Source organism: Hipposideros armiger, unplaced genomic scaffold, assembly GCF_001890085.2.
Source record: "Hipposideros armiger isolate ML-2016 unplaced genomic scaffold, ASM189008v1 scaffold_66, whole genome shotgun sequence".
Classification (NCBI taxonomy): domain Eukaryota; kingdom Metazoa; phylum Chordata; class Mammalia; order Chiroptera; family Hipposideridae; genus Hipposideros; species Hipposideros armiger.
Window position 1 is genome coordinate 3,467,132 of NW_017731416.1, and position 17,841 is coordinate 3,484,972.

Sequence of the window (17,841 nt, forward strand, 5' to 3'; positions counted from 1 at the left end):
GCCTGGCCAAGTGGCTCAGTTGGTTAAGAGCGCAAGCTCTGAGCAATAGGGTTGCCAGTTTGATTCCCACATGGGCCAGTGAGCTGAGCCCGAGCTGAGCTGCCGCTGAGCTGCCAACAGGTGGCAGGATGGCTCAGCTGGTGAGAGTACGTGCTCCTAACAACAAGGTTGCCAGCTGGACACCCACATGGGATGGTGAGCTACGCCCGCCCACCACTAAGACTGAACATGGCACCTTGAGCTGAATGGCCGTGAGCTGCCAACAGGTGGCCGGATAGTGACTGGACTTGGAGCTGAGCTAGCTGCGCCCTCCACAACTAAGACTGAAGGACAACAGCTTGGTTGTTTCCCTTTCCCAATTCCCTGACACTGTTCTCCTTCCCCAATTCCCCAATAAAATCTTTAAAAAAAAAAAAAGAAAGAAAAATGACCAATTTATCTGGCAACATGGAGATTACTGGTGACAAGAGCAGTTTTTGTGAGGAGAAAAAAAAAAAAGAAAATCTGAACAGAGTAGGCTGAGGAGAAAATGGGAAGCAATGAAGAAAATGAGTACATACAACTCCTGTGAATTTTGCTATCAACTGGGACAGAGAAGAGGTAGTGGCCAGAGGGTGGTTTGGAGTAAAGGAACAGTTTTTTGTGTGTTTGTAGACTGGAGCTTCTAGAGCATGTTTACATGTTGATGTGAATGACCCTATAAAGCAGAAAAAACTACTAATGAAGGAGCAAGAAGGAGCTGAAAAGCAAAATGCTTGATATGACAAAAGGAATTGGATCCAGCCTCCAAGAGGAGTTGGTTGATCTTTAGATAAAACAATAAACAATTTACCCCTAATAAAGAAAACAGATACTATGGGGTACATATGCAAAGTAGTTTGGTAGATTTTATGATTGGAAAATGAGGGACTTTTCCTCTGATTCCTTCTATTTTCTCAAAAAAGTACAAGGCAAGATCATCAATGGAGAAGAGTAGATTATAGGTTTAAAGAGAGAGAAGGTGTGAACAGTCACTGTAGAGAGGGCTTGGTAAATGTACTAAGTGGTACTAAGTGGTATTTCTACTTCTAAGAGGAAAACTAGTAAATACTGTACTTTAATTATTACAGTTATCTGTAGTCATAGAAAAGTAGAAACAAATGACCATCAACAGGAGGTCAGTTAAATAAACTATAGAATATAAACTCAATGGAATACTATTTAGTAAAACAATGAAATAAAAGTGTGTGTATATACAGAGGGTGCCAAAAATATATATATACGCATTTTAAGAAAGGAAAAACCTATATTAAAATTGTAATACTCAATATATACTAATAACAAAAGATGAATACAAGTCATGTGTGTTTATTTTTTTGGCACCCCCAGAATATACATATAAACATATATGCAGTACATCACTAAATATTTGATTTGTACAGTATAATAAAACTTTTAAATGTGTTAAAATACATATGTGAGTATATTTATATATGCACACAGATATGTTTTCATAAACACAGAAAAAAGCCTGGAATAAATATACAACGAGCTCTTGTGGGGGAAGGTATTGAGAGAGGCACATGACTCCACTATAGTATATGAAACAAAAAAAATCTATAGTCAAAATATGCATAGAAAATTCTGTCCTTTACACACACTAATAGTGTAAACACCATAATTCAGATTCATACACAAATAGTTTCATCACAGTACATTTTCATGAATAGCTAAAAAAGCAATTAAATGTAAGAAAATTATTCAGTTATTTAAAATGTTCATAAAAGGTTATATATTTTAAGGAGGGAATATTTCACACATACAAAAAGTATAAAGATTAAAAGAAGCACCCATGTTCCAAAAACCCAGATTAAAATTTTAATATAGTTTTTTAATGACATAAGACTTTATGATAATGTTAAGTGGGGAAAAAACCCTCAGAATACAAAATTAGAGTATGACTTCAGCAATGTAAAATAATACGTAAGAAAGAAGAAAATCCATAAAAATGTTAACAATGGTTTTCATTTTCATATCTCTTTATACCTCTCCAGTGCCAGGTTTTCTACAATAAGCTGATATCACTTTTATAATTATAAAAATTTTATTTTAAAAGTTCAAAATTTTACTAGCACCATTACCTTGGGATCATGAACAAATGTATTCCCTTTGGTTCCAGGAGGGAAATCTCCAGTACAAATATATTTTAGACATTCAATGATGGTCTAAAGAAAAAGAAAATTATATTATTTAATTATGAGAATCAATCACATAAGTTTATCGTAAAATGTTAATTCATTATAAAAATATTCTTTACCATTGAGACTATAAAGGATACAAGCAGATAAAATTGACATAAAACCTGTAATATAGATATGATTAAGTGTTAAAGAATAATTGTTATGAATTGATAGAAAAGCCATATAACTAAGAAAGTATACTAAAATAAAATAAAAATTCAGTATTTGGAAATTTTTTTTCTATTTCCAATTAAAACCCTTTAAACTAATTTAGGTTAATAATAACAATGGCTAACGTAAAATATGGTTATCATAGTTGACAACACTATTGTAAAATTGAAATTTGCTGAGAGTAGAACTTAAATGTTCTGACTAAAAAAAAAAGATAAATATGTGAGGTAATGGATGTGTTAACTAGATAGGGGGAATCCTTTCACAATATATAGTATATCAAATCACCAGATGTATACTTTAAATATCTTACAATTTTATATGTCAATTATTCCTCAATAAAGCTGACATTCTAAAAAAGTAAAAAAAAAATCAAAACACCCCACCCGGTTTGCTGGCCCACGCCAAGCACGGTGCTGTGGCTGCTGCAGTCTGAGTGAGGTGAGAGTGTGCTAGCAGGAGAGTGAAGTTCTTGAGGGCTGAGGCTGCCGGCTGAGGGAATCAGCCATGTGCATAAATGAATAAAGAGGGCCTAGGATGGAGTCTTGCCGACCAGGTTAGAGGAAGATGAATCTTCAAAGAAGATCCAGGAGTGTCCAGAAAGGGAGGAAAACATGCTGGAACCACAGGAGAATGGCTTGAGTGATCTACCAGATGATGAGAAGATAGATGAAACTTTTCCAAATCCTTTCCCACCTCCAGCTTCTCCAGAGAGAGATGGTGAAGGAGCTGAACCTGATGAAGAGTCAGGAAGAGAAGCATTTGTTCCTGTACCTCCAAAGAGAACAGTTAAAAGGAATATACCCAAGCTGGATGCTCAGAGATTAATTTCAGAGCGAAGGCTTCCAGCATTGAGGCATGTGTTTGATAATGCAAAATTCAAAGGTAAAGGTCATGAGGCTAAAGACTTGAAGACATTAATCAGACATAGGGGCACTGGGCACATAGACTATTCCCTGAACTGCAATTTGAGGCTTTATTGACAGAGTGGAATACCTGGGAAATAAAAAGTTCAGATCTGTTTAAAACGAATTTGACTTGATCTGCCTAGTTTACATGTAGATTATATTAGCAATAATGATAAATTAGGGGAAAATAATGACCATGATATAACTGCTACTGAATTAGACCCCTTTCTGACAAATTCACCTGAAAGTGAGAAGTTTGCTTCTGAGTCAAGTGGAAGCCTAACCGAAGAGCAACAACAAAGAATTGAGAGAAACAACTGGCCTTGGAAAGAAGGCAGGCAAAGCTACTAATAGTCCCCAGGAAATCACTTGTTAATGAACATACCCAGGGCATGGACAATTGAAGGTGTTAATATGGGTGAGGATCAAAAAGAGGAGTCAGACGGATTCAACAGACATTCAAGACAATCCACAGAAAGATGCTGCTGCCAATACTGTAAATGAAGAGCAGGAATTAAAAATAGAGAAAGCACAACTGGACCAATCCTTTGAAAATATATAACAGTAACTTTATGCTTCATTCAGAAATGTTACTGAGGTTGGAGACCTCAGCTAAGAGGAAATCTGTTAACTTGGTATCCTCCAAGTTTTAAATTACTGTGTATTTTGTCTACTTTGAAATCCTTATGTAGTAAAACCTTTACAGATTCCTCTTTAAAATCTGGTATTTATAATTATAGTTGTTTCTTACTAACTTTAATCAAGTCTGTTCTCTTTAGTGTTTACTTTTATATAGATATGACTTTGTAACAATCATTACTAGTTAATAAGCCACTTCTGCTGCTGGTATGCCATCAAATGCCTTGTTTTCACTAAATTTGGTGGTATTTTAAGATGTAAATATATAATGAATCTTAATATCCATTTAAAAAATAAAAATCTGGGGGCCGGCGTAGTGGCTCAGTTGGTTAAGAGCTCACTCAAGAGTGCGAGCTCTGAGCAACAGCGGTTCAAGTCCCGGCCCAAGCTGAGCTGCCAACAGGTGTCAGGATGGCTCAGCTAAAATAAACAAATAAAATAAAATAAAATAAATAAATAAATCTTACTAAATAAAATCTTACTAAATAAAACTAAAAAAACAAACAAACCCACCCAAAACCAATGACTAAGTTACACAGAGTGTATTATGTGCCAGTTATTGTACTAACCACCACATTTTACATACATTAATCCTAGGCTGCAGAAACTATTTTTATCTTCATTTTATAAATGAGAAAACTGGGGCACAGAACATTTTAGGTCACGTTTGCCCCCAATCACACAGGTAATGACAAAGCAAAAAATTTGAATTCAGGCAGCCAGTGCTCATAAACGTTAAGTCTCCTTTACAGCAGTAATGTACTTAATACAATGCTAGGTACATAATTGGCATTCAATAATATTTTTACATAAACAAAAGTAGACAAGTCAGGCTTTCAACTCTCAACATTAAACCTCCTCTTTCTGTACACTTTGCACAAAACTGCATTTACTCTTCTCCTTGTTACACTGTTACCTTGCTTTTTCTCTAGCCACCCTTCCAGACCAGACAGCCTCTTAGCTATATTTTTTCTGCAATTGCTTGCCATTTCAGGGCCCAATCCAAATTTCTAAATATTTCCAGTGCTTTAAAGTCACAGTAAATAAATTGTGCTCAAATTTTTTGAACAGGTAAACCCATCCTAACAAAATACAGGCAACACTCAGAGATATTGCTGGTTTGATTCCAGACCACCACAATAAAGCGAGTCCTAATCTTTTTGCTGGGTGGAGGGGCTTGCCTTCAGTAAAAAACATAACATCTGTGAAGCGCAAAAAGCCCTGCGCCATGAAATAAGGTACACCTGCAGTTCTCCAATTTAACTAAACCCCACCGCATCAGTTTCATTTTAAAACTAAGCCATGTTTCCCATTTATTATGCTTAGACAGCTGGCATTCTTGGAAACTCATATATTTATATTTTATAACTTCTATAGAAATCCCTATATTGGGACAACTACCAGGAATTGAGTGCTATGCTTTGGGGGCAGGGCGAGTGTTAAAAAACATCAATACAAACAAACAAGCTTATTGTAGGACTATGAACTCTTAAAAGGGCAAAGCAGTAGCTTCGGGTCTCGTGGGATTCTCAAGAAAACCCTTGTCCACCAGACAGGCCTGGACACCCTTAGGATGCTGGGTGTGGTTAACTCGTTAAGTCGCGGAGTCCGAAAGACCACCCCAGGCCACGCCCCGGGCGGGGGAGGCACCCAGAGGAACAGGCACTCCTTGGGGCCCCAAAAACAGAGCCGTATGGACGCCTCTCGTCCTAATCAGCGTTCCGAACTCTCCAGATACTTTATTCTCCAGATTCGTAAGATGTGGTGACACGAAAAACTGAAGGCGGCTACTTAGGACTTACCGTCTTCCCCGCCCCATTGGGTCCAACCAAAATTGTAAGAGGACTGAAGAAAGTGATAATTTGCTTATCTTTATCCTCTATTCCAAAACTCCGCACGCCAAGAATGCTCATCTTTTCAATCCGGGACATGGTTGTAAATGTTTCTTATCTCAACACCAGGGGCCTAGAGCCCAGCAAGGTTTAGCAGTGAGGCCGCAGCAGGGCGAGCACGGGCCGTGAGGCTCCAGGGGAGCGAAGGCTCTAGCCGGAACCCCTCTTCTCACACTGGCTTCCTTCCCGGCTGGCGGGCGAGAACGGGTGGGGGCCGGCCAGAGGATGCCCACAGAAGACTCAAAACACAAACCTAGGAACACGGTGACCGTGCCCACTCGCAGATTCCCGCCTCGGCTGCCCCGCGGGTCACGTGAGTCGCGTCGCCCTGCGTGCATTTACGCCGCAGCCCCGGGGTATGCCGGGAAGTGGAAGACCTGCGGTGCGCGCGCAACTGTGGCTTCCAGGAGCGGTTCCGCCCCAGGGGGCTGGGTGCTAGGACGTCTTAGTTTTGGCTGTGGATTCCGACACCTTGCTGGGGACCTGGGCAGCAAGGAGAGGCACTAACTCTAAGGGACGACAACGTCTTGTTATGGACAGCCGTTCTTAAAGTGTGATCCTGGGAATCTGGAATAGAGGCGGGGAAGCGCGGAATCGGCTAATGTCAAAACTTTTTCTAATAATACTCAGACGTTATTTACCTTTTTCACTAATTTGCTCCCTAATGTATTTTTCCAGTGATCACATGACGTGTGGTGATGCCATCGCAATGGTGACTCTTGGAATGTGTGCTTGTGTATTCTTCTGCTTAAAAAAAAAAAACAATTTTAATTTCTAATTGAGTAAATGTTGACAGTTGTAACACATAAAAGCTTTTTGGAAATGTAGTGTATAGCACAGGGAATATAGTCAATAATACTGTAATAACGTTGCACAGTGACAGATGGTTACTAGACTTAGTGTGATGATCACATCATAAGGTATGTGTCAACTACTATGTTGTATACATGTAACTAACATTGTATGCCAATTATAATTAAAAACAAAATTTTTAGAAAACTCTTTGAGGTTCTCAGTAATTTTTAAGAGTGTAGAGAGATGTTTGAGACAAAAAGCTAAATGCTGTTATAAAACAAATATTATGCAAATATGATGTGAAAGAAATCCACTTTTATAAGTACTGACACAAGCTAGGAATAGACACCTTTCAAAGAGATAGTTTTGGTTATGCAAGATGAGTAATAAGAGATCTACTGTATGCCATAGTGTCTACTGTTGTATATTTATATCTAACAATATTGTATATTTAAGAATTTGCTAAAAGTGTAGATCTTAAGTGTTCTTACAAAAAAATAGAGGTGGGAGGAAACATTTGAAGGTGATAGATATGCTAATGGTATTGATTGTGGTGATGGTTACACTGGCGTATACTCATATTTGCCTCCAAAGCATCATATTGTATACATTATGTACAACTTTTTGTATGTAAAAAATACAAATAAATAAGGGGAAAAGAAATTACCTTTCTCAAAAATGAGAATATGCTTTTTGGAAACCAACTTAATGGAGGGATATATAGTGGAAGACATTAAAATCAAAACAAAGATTTTGGATTACTGAGATAGAAAAATGTAGGGAAAACTCTCTAATCACACACTCTCAAGACAGTCATTTATAGAGCTTAATACCTAAACTAAAAAAATTCACATGTCAGAGGATGCAACTGGGGAAGGCCTGTGAATTTTGTCTTAATTTACCAAGGAAGGAAATATGAAAATGTCAGTTATTACAGTAAATATTTTAAGTTACCAGTGGAACAAAACAGATTGAAATTATACAATAATACCTTATGTGACCAACCAAATGTAATAAAACAATCACAAAATATTAAAGCCCATTTTTTTATTTAAAAAATTGGGGGATTTTCTTTTGTTTGTTTTTTACTCAGTACGGGAAAATTACTAGGAGGAGCTAAAGGAATGAATGTTTAGCATCGCTGTTTGGCTGTATCTGTCACATACAATTTTTCTCATTGGGGCTTTTACAAGGTTTCCATAGAAGACAATTCAAAATTGACCTTACTGGTAAGTTCATTATTTTCATATCTATTCTCTATGACTGACTGAAAGGAGATTCTCATACTAGGACTCCAGGCATGTAAACAGTGAGGAAACTAGGACCTCTGATTTATGATCTTGCCCAGTAGTATGGCCTTAACATAGTGAAAGCCCGTTTTCTAAAGTCAGGTTTACTGAAACATAATTTACATACAGTAATATTCACCCTTTCCAATGTATAGTTCCATGAGTTTTGGAAAATGTAAACAGGTGTGTAACCAAGACCATTTCCTACCCCACCCCACCCCCTACCACCATTTAAATAAATACTTGGGTACATACTTGGGTGTCAATAAGAAGAAAAAAAGCAAATCTATACCTTATTGTACTTACCACTCTAAATTCAAGGTGAATGAATCTAGATATTTCTGAAAACAATAAAAGAAAAGCTCAGAAAGGTAATTAATTACCCTCACTTTCAAAGCAGAATTTTAGGACTCAAAGTAACACAAGAAATTAGCAATGACTGGGAAAACCAGACATCTCTTTCCGTGATTGTATCATGAAGTATCCAGCCAACATCACCTCTTATGCCATTTTGTTTTCTTTTAAAAAGTTAAACTTGAAATCTAATCACACCTTTAAATAGAACTTATAGTTCACAGGAATTAAGGATTACATTAATAACACCACCAGGATGGAAAAAAATCTGGAAGGTGGGATCTGTTATAAAACACTAGCCCAGGCTCTCCTTGTCATTAAAACAAGGACTGTTGTAGATTATAAAAGACTTAAAAAAAACACAAGACTTGCAAATTAAAAGAGATTTGAGTTACATGTCACCCAGATGCAACACATGGTCCCAGATTGGATCCTGGTTTGGACATACAGATGTGAAGGAAATTGGGGGGATATATGGGGAAACTTTTTCTGAATGTGGACAGGAAATTAAATGTTAAAAATAGAATTATTGTTAATTACATTATATTAGATGTGATGATATTTTGCTGTGTAAGAAATGATCAATTTTTGAGGTGCATATGGAAGTGTTAATGATCGTGTCAGGCTTTCTGTAATTTAAAATACGTCAGAACAGAAATTACAAATTGAAGGAAAAAAATAGACATGACAAGGTAACCAGATTCCATTACAAAAGTTTTCAACTTTGTAACAATAGGAAACTGTACAACTAAGATAACTCTAGGAGGAGGGTGGAAAAGATTTGCAATAAAATTGATTAATCCATAAAAATAAAAAGAACTAAAAAGGTAAATCAGTCAAGTACCCAGTTCTCAGTAAACTACTACTGGAAAATGTTTGGTTTCGCTTATATCTGACTTAACAAAATGGAAAATAAAACTACCATGTGACACCATTTTATACCTGTTAATGGATATCTTTGTCCTCATAATATTAATACTTTCTCAAATTCTTTTTCTGATGTTGGTATTAGTACATCAGCTTTCTTTTGATTAGTATTTGTCCAGTCTTTGATTTTCAACCCCTTGATTTTCAATCCTTTATGTCATTTCCCATGAAGTGTATCTCTTGAAAAGAGCTGAGATGATTTTTGATACAATTTTGTAGTGTTTTCCTTTTAATCGGTGAGTTTAATCTGTTTTCAATTACTGTGATTCCTGACAAATTTGAATGCATTTTTCATGTCTTTTTCTGTGCTTTTTCTTTGCTTCTTTTTCTCCTTTTCTAGTTTCTTGATTGATTGAGCTTCCTTTATTCTCATGTTTTATTCTACTGGTTTTGGGAGTTAGACATTCTATTTCTATTATTTTAGTGGCTACTCTTAAATTTTTTACATGCCTATTATGAAGTCTAAAGTTAATACCTTTAGCATCCTTCCAAACAGTACAAGAACCTTAAAATGCTCCAATTCTGATCACTCCTTCCATCTCCTACATTATCAGTGCTTAGTATTTTTGTTGTTCCTCATTGTCTTGAAATCCCCTAAATAAGTCATTTTTAAAAACAGCATTTATATAGGTTTACCAATACATTTATCAATCTCTTTGATTACCACTGTTTCTTGCATCATACCTTCCTTCGGGGTTCATTTCATTTATTATATTATATTAATAAAACTATTGAACCTTAGTGCTAAAGAATCTTCAAGGAAAGAAACCTATCCCATAGTAAAAATATGAGATTTTTGCATTGAATATTTTCAGAGGGGTGATCTGGTAAAATGTAACAAAAGCTATAAAAATGATCACATGCTAGAGTCTATATTTTTTTTTGAGAAGAGTTCTCTGAAGTTTTAACATAAGAAACATCCAAAACTGTAGATAATTTTTTTTTTTAATATTGGGGAATTGGGGAAGCGGAACATTGTGTTTTTCCAGGACCCATCAGCTCCAAGTCAAGTTGTCCTTCAATCTTAGTTGTGGAGGGCACAAGCCCAGCTCCAAGTCCAGTCACCGCTTTCAATTTAGTTGCGGGGGGCTGCAGCCCACCATCCCATGCAGGAGTTGAACCAGCAATCTTGTTAAGAGCACACGCTCTCACCAGCTGAGCAGCCGCTCAGCTCATGGTGGCATGTTCAATCTTAGTTGCGGGGGTGGAGGGGGCACCGCCCACCATCCCATGTGGGAGTCGAACCAGTAACCTTGTTGCACACTGAGCCATCCGGCTGTCCATTGGCAGCTGAGTGGCAGCTCAGCTCATGTGCAGCTCACTGGCCCCTGTGGGAATTGAACCGGTGACCCTGTTGATCAGAGCTTGCGCTCTAACCAACTGCACCACCCAGCAGGCCCCAAACCTGTAGGTAATTTTTATGAGTTTGTTCAGCTAAAGTGATGACATATGCCCAGAAACAAAATCTCAAATGCTCCCAAGGAAATATATATTTTTTAATTATACAAAGAGCTTCCTAATAGCATTTTTACACTTGTGGAATACTAGAAACAAACCAAGTGGTGAAGTAAATCTTGTTACATCAATTTCATCTAATAGCAGGTAACCTTTAAGATAACAAGCAGATACATAAAAAAGAAGCAAAAAAGATAAACACAAATTGTATATATTCATTTATTACAATTCTGCAAAGCTATGGGTTAGTAAAGATTGGACAAAGTCATCAAAAAACTGATAGTTGCAAAGCCAAGAGGAAGAAGTTCTGTATTTATTTTTCTATAATGTTATTTACTCAATAAAAAATTATTTTAAAGATGCTCGGGGATTAAAAGGATGGAGGTTAGAATAGGGGCAAGGGAAGAAAGAGATGCTATCATTTACCTTTAGTCACTGTGAAAAGTTTGTGGCATCATGCCCAGTTGATTGATTAGAATCAGTTCATAGAAAAGTCATTTGACCTAAAATGATTGCACGGTTAGTAAAAACCACAGTTAACTGTCTTTAAAATCAGTTTGCCAATTTGGAAGCCGCTAATAGAAATACAGGTTTGGGGGCAAAAGAATGGATGTTACTAACACAACTTTTCACCACTATTCAAACCCCTTTTTCTAAGTTATGTAATTACTAATCATTCTTTAAAGTTCTGAATACTGGTTGCTAATTTCTTTCTGTTCTGCTAAAATAATGAGTTTCTAAAAATGCCATGGAAGTTCATATTGGCTTGCTCTGTAGAGCTTAGCCTCCTTAAAGCTTTGCTCTATCTTTTTTTTTTTTTAGGAGTCCTATTAAAGTTGCTTCTATTCCTTCAGACTACTTGAGTTTCTACAGTATTCATATTAATTTGTTCAACTAATAAAACCAAATGCCTGCCTATTCATTCAATTATTTACTCAGCAAACATGAATTTATGCCTATCATCGGCTGGTCCTCGAAGATGAAGAGATCAGTTAAATAAAATCCTTATTTTCAAGGAGCACAGAGTCTAGTGGTGAAGTAGAAAGGTCCCAAGTGTATGACATTTATGGGATACAAAGTCTCTTTAATAATAATAGTAAAAACAATCATTAACTTTTTTCAACTTGCAACGTTATTTTTAGTAAACTTTTTATTTTAAATAATTTTAGATTTGTAGAAAATTTGCAAGAATATTCTAGAGAGTTACCTAGCACCCAATTTCCTCTGTTGTTCACATTAGTAGGGCACATTTGTCACAACTAAGGAACCCAGATTGGCACATTACTAGACTCCACAGGTTTTTTTGGGGTTTTTTTTGGGGGGGGGGCTTAGTTTTACCTACTGTCATTTTTGTGTTCCTGGATATCATCCGGGACACCACATTACATTTAGTCAGCATGTCTCCTTAGGCTCCTTGGATTATGACACTTTCTAAGACTTTGCTTGCTTTTGATGACCTTGAATTGACAGTTTTAAGGAATATTGGTGAGGTATTTTGTCCTTCAGTTGGGCATGTGTGATGTTTTTCTTATGGTTCAATAGAGCTTATGGGTTTTTGGTAGGAAGACCACAGAGATAAAATGCCATTTTTATTACATCATATTAAGGGTACATGCTATTAACATGACTTATTACTGTTGATGTTGAACTTGGTCGCCAGGTGGAGGTTTGACAGAGTTCTCCACTACAAAGTTACTCCTCTTAGAATCCCTTTTCCATGCTGTACTCTTTAAAATTAAGTCACTGTAACCCCCACTTAAAGGGAATTATATTCTACTTCCTTGGAATGTCTACATAAGTTACTTGGGATTCTTCTGCACAGGAGATTAAAACTATTAGCTTTTGTTCGGAATTTTATAGTAAAAAGTTTCTTTCAAACACATTATTTTATGGTCCCTGCTCTGAGAGAGTTTGCAATCAAGTTGGAGGGATCAGACTCATAGAGGAAAACTCAGTGACTATGACAACATTATAAGAAATAATTTTGAACACCCAAGTTCATGGAAGCATTATTCATAATAATCAAAAGATGGAGGCGGGCCGGCCGAGTGGCGCGTTGGTTAAGAGCTGACTTGGGATGCCAGCTGACTTGGGGCTCTGAGCAGCAGGGTCCCAGTTCGGATCCCACATGGGGGCCAGTGACACTGCCCTCTACAGCTAAGATGGTGAACAACAGCTCGACCTGGAGCTGGGCTGCCGTGAGTCACGGGCGATGGTGTAGGCTGCAACCCCTGCTGCAGTGGGCTGCCGTAAGCTACCGTGTGTGGCCGGCAGCCAGCGTGAGTGGCCGGCAGCCGGTGAGAGCGGCCAAGAGCCACCATGAGCGGCCATCCAGAGACTGGCAACCGATCTGCCTCACCCGGGAAGAGCACAATGATAATACCAACATGGGCCAGTGAAGCAACGTCCTCCACAACTAGACTGAAGAATAAAAGGACAGCAATTTGTCTGTTCCCCTTCCCCTGACTCCCCAGTGCTGTTCCCCTCCCCCAATTCCCCAATAAAATCTTTAAAAAAAAAAGATGGAAGCAACCCAGTGTCCACTGATGGATGAATAAATAAACAAAATGTGTATATTTATACAATCAAATATTACTCCACCTTATAAAATGAAGGACATCCTGTCACATGCTACAACATGGATGCACCTTAAAAATATTATTCTAAGTGAAATAAGCCAGTTACAAAAAGACAAATACTGCATATAAGTTACCTAGAGTAGTCCAATTCACAGAGGCAGTAAGTAAAAGCATGGTTACCAAAGGCAAGGGAAGAGGACAATGGAGAATTGTTTAATGGGTATACAGTTTCAGCTTTGCAAGATGAAAAGAATTCTGGAGATGGATTGCACAACATGGCAAATGTACTTAACACCACTGAACAGTACACTTAAAATGGTTAAGATGATAAATTGTATATGTGTTTTGCCACAATTAAAAAAAGTGTAAACATGAATGTAATTTTGAATACGAGGTTTGTAAATAACTAGTCCTCCAATAGAGACCCACAGTTATACTGTAAATCAGAGGATATGAAATGGCACCCTGTACAGTTTTTTAAAATATGAATTGCCAATATTTAAAAATCAGGAGGTGGTACATAATAATCAAGATTCCTGGCTTCTCTGAAAAATTGGACAATCTGGCAACATAAGCCCAGGGTGTCATATGACAATAATCAAGTGGAGCTGAGCAGCACCTTTAGACAGATCATACTTGCTGCAGGTTACTGTAGCCCCACCACATTTGTCGTGTTACACCTTGCTCATTTCACTCATTTTCATAGCCAGACAATATGACTTTCCTGAAAACAGTGAGTGGTTGGTGAGTTTTCTCCTGCTTAGTGAAGGCTGGTCTAGTGGCATCTCAATTTATCTACCAGGTAGATTGCCCATGCAGCCCTATAATAGAAGTTAAAAACTCAGAACTTTGCATATTTAAGGTACTAAATAACAAGTCACTTGGCAGTTCCTCTGAAACCTTCATCTAAGTTCGCACTTCCTCAGTGTAGCTCCAAGGAGCCAGAGGAGAGCCAGAGCCACAAACACTCTCACAGGAAATCCTCTGGGGAGGGAAGGCTCTTGCCAGAACTCAGCTTTGGTTCTGAGAGCACCATTGTAAGGACACCTTGAAACAAGTCTACTGGGATTCCTACCTGACTCCTGAAGTGAACCAGTATCTCTCCTGCAGTCTCAAGGAAAAGGGCTTTCAAGCGTTCAAATTAAGACAGGTCTAACCAAGAGTCCAAATATTCTGGAAAACAAAACCAGACATGGTACAGGAAAGCCGCCACCGAAGTTCTGAACTACGTTTATCCTACCTGTGCAGAGCAGTAATTACATGCACATGGAAGGCATGCCTGTCTCCCAGCTGCCTCTGATTCTTCTACAGAACTTCTCTAGCTTTGGGAAAGGGTTCAAGGTAGTAATTTGCGTTTGGTACCATCTGCCTTAGGTGCTCAAGATAGTCCTAAAGTCAGGCTTCCACCAACACAGAACCACTTTGGGGTGCTCACTAAAACCCTCCACTCAAAGCAAATGGCTGATAGCTCCATTATGTGTGCTCTGGCCCAGGAAGAATAAAGTGCGTTTATTTAAAAAGGGGCCTCATTTGCTCCTGTCTGGGATTACAGGTCTGAGACCAAGGAACACAAAGGTTGAATTCCCTGATCACATATATTCATATTCATACATGGCCCACCCAGGGTGCAAAAGGACACCCCAACCCTGTCAGACATGAAGGAGAGGCCATGTCCATATGTTATGTGGCTGTGACAGATGCTTATTAGTCGCCTTCCCAGCAACCATGTCTCTCTTACTACCTACCTCCTAGGACCTCAGATTGCTAAGGTATGTCATTTGGGTGTGATGAAGCCCATCTCCAGATCTAAGGAGAGCCAATCAGTATATCCCATACCCCTGGTCACCATTCAAGGGTGAACATGTGACTGCTTGGCACAAGGAGGCTGAATTCTAGGACTTTTGATTGAGCAATCAGAAAAGCACAATTTGCTTTCTCCTGACACTCATGAACAGGATATATACAGATCCAGGGGTTTTGACATCATCTTGGGACCACAGTGGGAGAGGTGCCTGACGATGGAGTCGAGAAAGAGTCACTGAGGCAAGCAAGATAAAAAGGAGCCTCCATGTGGGAACTTTTGGTTATCTAATGAATTCCCTGGTGGGTTCAACCAGTTTGGGTTTGATTCTTGGTCACTGGCAACAGAAAGAATCTGAATCAAGACCACAGTGAACACAACTTGACCCTTCTAAGTTTTGATAGTTTCTGCTCTAATCACCATCTTTCCACCACTATTTTCAATTCCTTTTAAGGCAGATAAATCTAGCTACCATCATGATGGAATTTAGTAGACCTGAAAAACCAAATGCTCCCTATGTTTACGTATTTTAGCACAAAATTCTATTTAGTGGTTTACATTATACGTCTGTTTTCTATGTACATCTTTCACGAGAAAGTTTAATCTTCTGATTTTAAGAAATGCAAATGTGGGGCAGTGATGCATCAACCCAAAGATTTTCTTTTTTAGTAGAAAATGCTTTTAAAGGGGGGAAAATAGGGATTTTTATTATTAAAAGATAAAAGTAAAATTGTTTAAGATACTATGCATTGGAAACATTTGGTTTCACAACATGCCATTATTAGACGTTCTCTATCTGATTGTTGGAAATTATTCATTTCCTCAAAGAGACAGAATAAATTGGTTGAGTACATAATCTTGTACAATGCATTTTCTCTGCTCAAGGCAAAGGCTGAACATATCAGAGCCATGAGAATGCTTCTGCATTTGAGTGTTCTAGCTCTTGGAGCTGCCTACATTTGTGCCAGTGCTGTAGAAAGTCCCATGAATACATTGGTGGCAGAGACTTTGCAACTGCTCTCCACTCATCGGACTCGGCTGATAGATGATGGGGTAATTTTCTTTTTTGAGTCCTACAGGCATAGATAATCATTCATGGTGCTTAATTGTTAAAGATCTTTTACTAGTAATGAAATTATGAGCGTTAGTGACAGATAATTGATAACCATGTCACAACCATTTTATCAAAAGTTACGAATACTAGAGTGCTTTAAAAATGAATGTATGTCCTTTCCTTTTCAGAGCCTGATGATTCCTACTCCTGGACATAAAAATGTAAGTTAAATTATGATTTGATAAAATGATTGCATGAATAAGTAAATTGCATATTTTAAGGTATAAAGCATTAGTTATCATTGGAACTATTTACTGTTCTGTATTGTTGTGTGTGTGTGTGTGTGTGTGTGTGTGTGTGTATGTGAATGTATGTACTTACATATATCAGGAATGACTTTACAACGAGTAGAATCCATTAAACAAGTGGATCAGGCTGTTTGGGAATGTTGTCAGTTTCCCATCTCAAAGAACCTTGTCAGGCATTCTTTCCTGAAAATTCCACAGTGGATGAAAGGTGCCTCCTAGTCTCCATGCAGCTCTGACTATTTACTGCTTTCCTCACTTTAATGAATTTTTGAAAGTATTTGCAACTTAGAATTATATTTTTAGAATCATGGTCAGTGGACCTTAAAATATATAACAAATGCCCTATATTAATAGTCATTTCCACATAGTTAAATGATCGTGACATAGAATAGAAATGTATACATTTGGAGTATGTCATAGTCATATTAAAATGTAAAATATATGATTTCATTGGTCTAAATAGAATTAAATTCCAGCTAGAACTATAAAAGGAAACTGATGTGAGGTCGATCAGTAATGTAGTTATATTACACATCCTAAACATTTTGTTTCTGTTTAAGTACTTAATTTATATAATTTGTAAAACTCCTCAGGAATTATATAAACCTCATCTACTTTTGGAAATCATATCTCAATATGCGTTGATTTGCCACCTAGAAAAGGAACAAGTGAAAAACTCTTTGGAGAAGGGAACTTATGTAAACACCACAAAACAAAGTCTAACCTTTTTGGACCAAATTTTTATACTTGGATTTGATTACTTATATTATTTAAATCTTCCTCATTTAGCACCAACTATGCATTGAAGAAGTTTTTCAGGGGATAGACATATTGAAGAATCAAACTGCACAAGGGGATGCCGTGGAAAAACTATTCCAAAACTTGTCTTTAATAAAAGAACACATAGACCGCCAAAAAGTAAGTTAAAAACATGGAGTGGAAATTTCAGTATATTTGTCTGGCTGTTTTTTTATAGGAATTGACATTTCCCTGCAATACCTATTGTCTGTTCTTTTTCACAGAAACAGTGTGGAGGAGAACGACGGAGAGTAAAAAAATTTCTAGACTACCTGCAAACATTTCTTCGTGTAATAAACACTGAGTGGACAACGGAAAGTTTAGACTGAAGTGGCTTCTTGTAGCCAACGATTTTGGAAGAGGAGAAGGATGTTTTGTTGCAATGAGAATGAGGGCCAACCAGGGTAGGGCCTTCATGTTCAGTGTAATTAAACTCACAAGGCAAAATAGCAATTATTTCAAGCATACTGTTACTTTACTACCTCATAGAAGCAAAATGCAGAAAAATAAAATATTTTCAATATATTTCAGATATCAGAATCACTGAAAAATGTTCCTCCAGTTTTCTCCAGGCAAAGTAGATGTAAACTTTTATCTTATTTAACATAACATTCTGTAAGATGTCTGTTAACTTAATATTATTTATGAAATG

The 17,841-nt window shown here is 37.5% G+C and overlaps 2 protein-coding genes and 1 pseudogene across 2 annotated transcripts in view; 2 read left to right on the top strand and 1 right to left on the bottom strand.

Annotated features, from left to right (window-relative positions):
* RAD50 (RAD50 double strand break repair protein) overlaps positions 1 to 6,157 on the bottom strand; it is a 101,531-nt gene extending 95,374 nt beyond the window's left edge. Inside the window, exons 1-2 of the mRNA XM_019642161.1 lie at positions 5,740 to 6,157; positions 2,118 to 2,204 (exon numbers count right to left, since the gene is read on the bottom strand). Coding sequence (XP_019497706.1) covers positions 2,118 to 2,204; positions 5,740 to 5,868 — 216 coding nt within the window. The 5' untranslated portion in view covers positions 5,869 to 6,157. The remainder of the gene's footprint in view (positions 1 to 2,117; positions 2,205 to 5,739) is intronic.
* Positions 2,783 to 3,914, top strand: LOC109382562 (TIMELESS-interacting protein pseudogene; annotated as a pseudogene).
* A 9,616-nt stretch (positions 6,158 to 15,773) lies between the features above and the next one.
* On the top strand, positions 15,774 to 17,518 carry IL5 (interleukin 5). The gene is made up of 4 exons (XM_019642162.1): positions 15,774 to 16,082; positions 16,272 to 16,304; positions 17,181 to 17,309; positions 17,414 to 17,518. The coding sequence occupies exons 1-4, from the start codon at positions 15,774 to 15,776 to the stop codon at positions 17,516 to 17,518; spliced, it is 576 nt and encodes a 191-aa protein (XP_019497707.1).
* The last annotated feature ends 323 nt before the right edge of the window (positions 17,519 to 17,841 follow it).

What these genes read in the sequence shown, in the direction of transcription:
- IL5 (XM_019642162.1), top strand. Translation starts at nt 15,774, where the DNA reads ATGCATTGGAAACATTTGGTTTCACAACATGCCATTATTAGACGTTCT. An exon ending in CTACTCCTGGACATAAAAAT is followed by an intron (nt 16,305 to 17,180) that starts GTAAGTTAAATT and finishes TTCCTCATTTAG; the next exon opens with CACCAACTATGCATTGAAGA. An exon ending in AACACATAGACCGCCAAAAA is followed by an intron (nt 17,310 to 17,413) that starts GTAAGTTAAAAA and finishes TCTTTTTCACAG; the next exon opens with AAACAGTGTGGAGGAGAACG.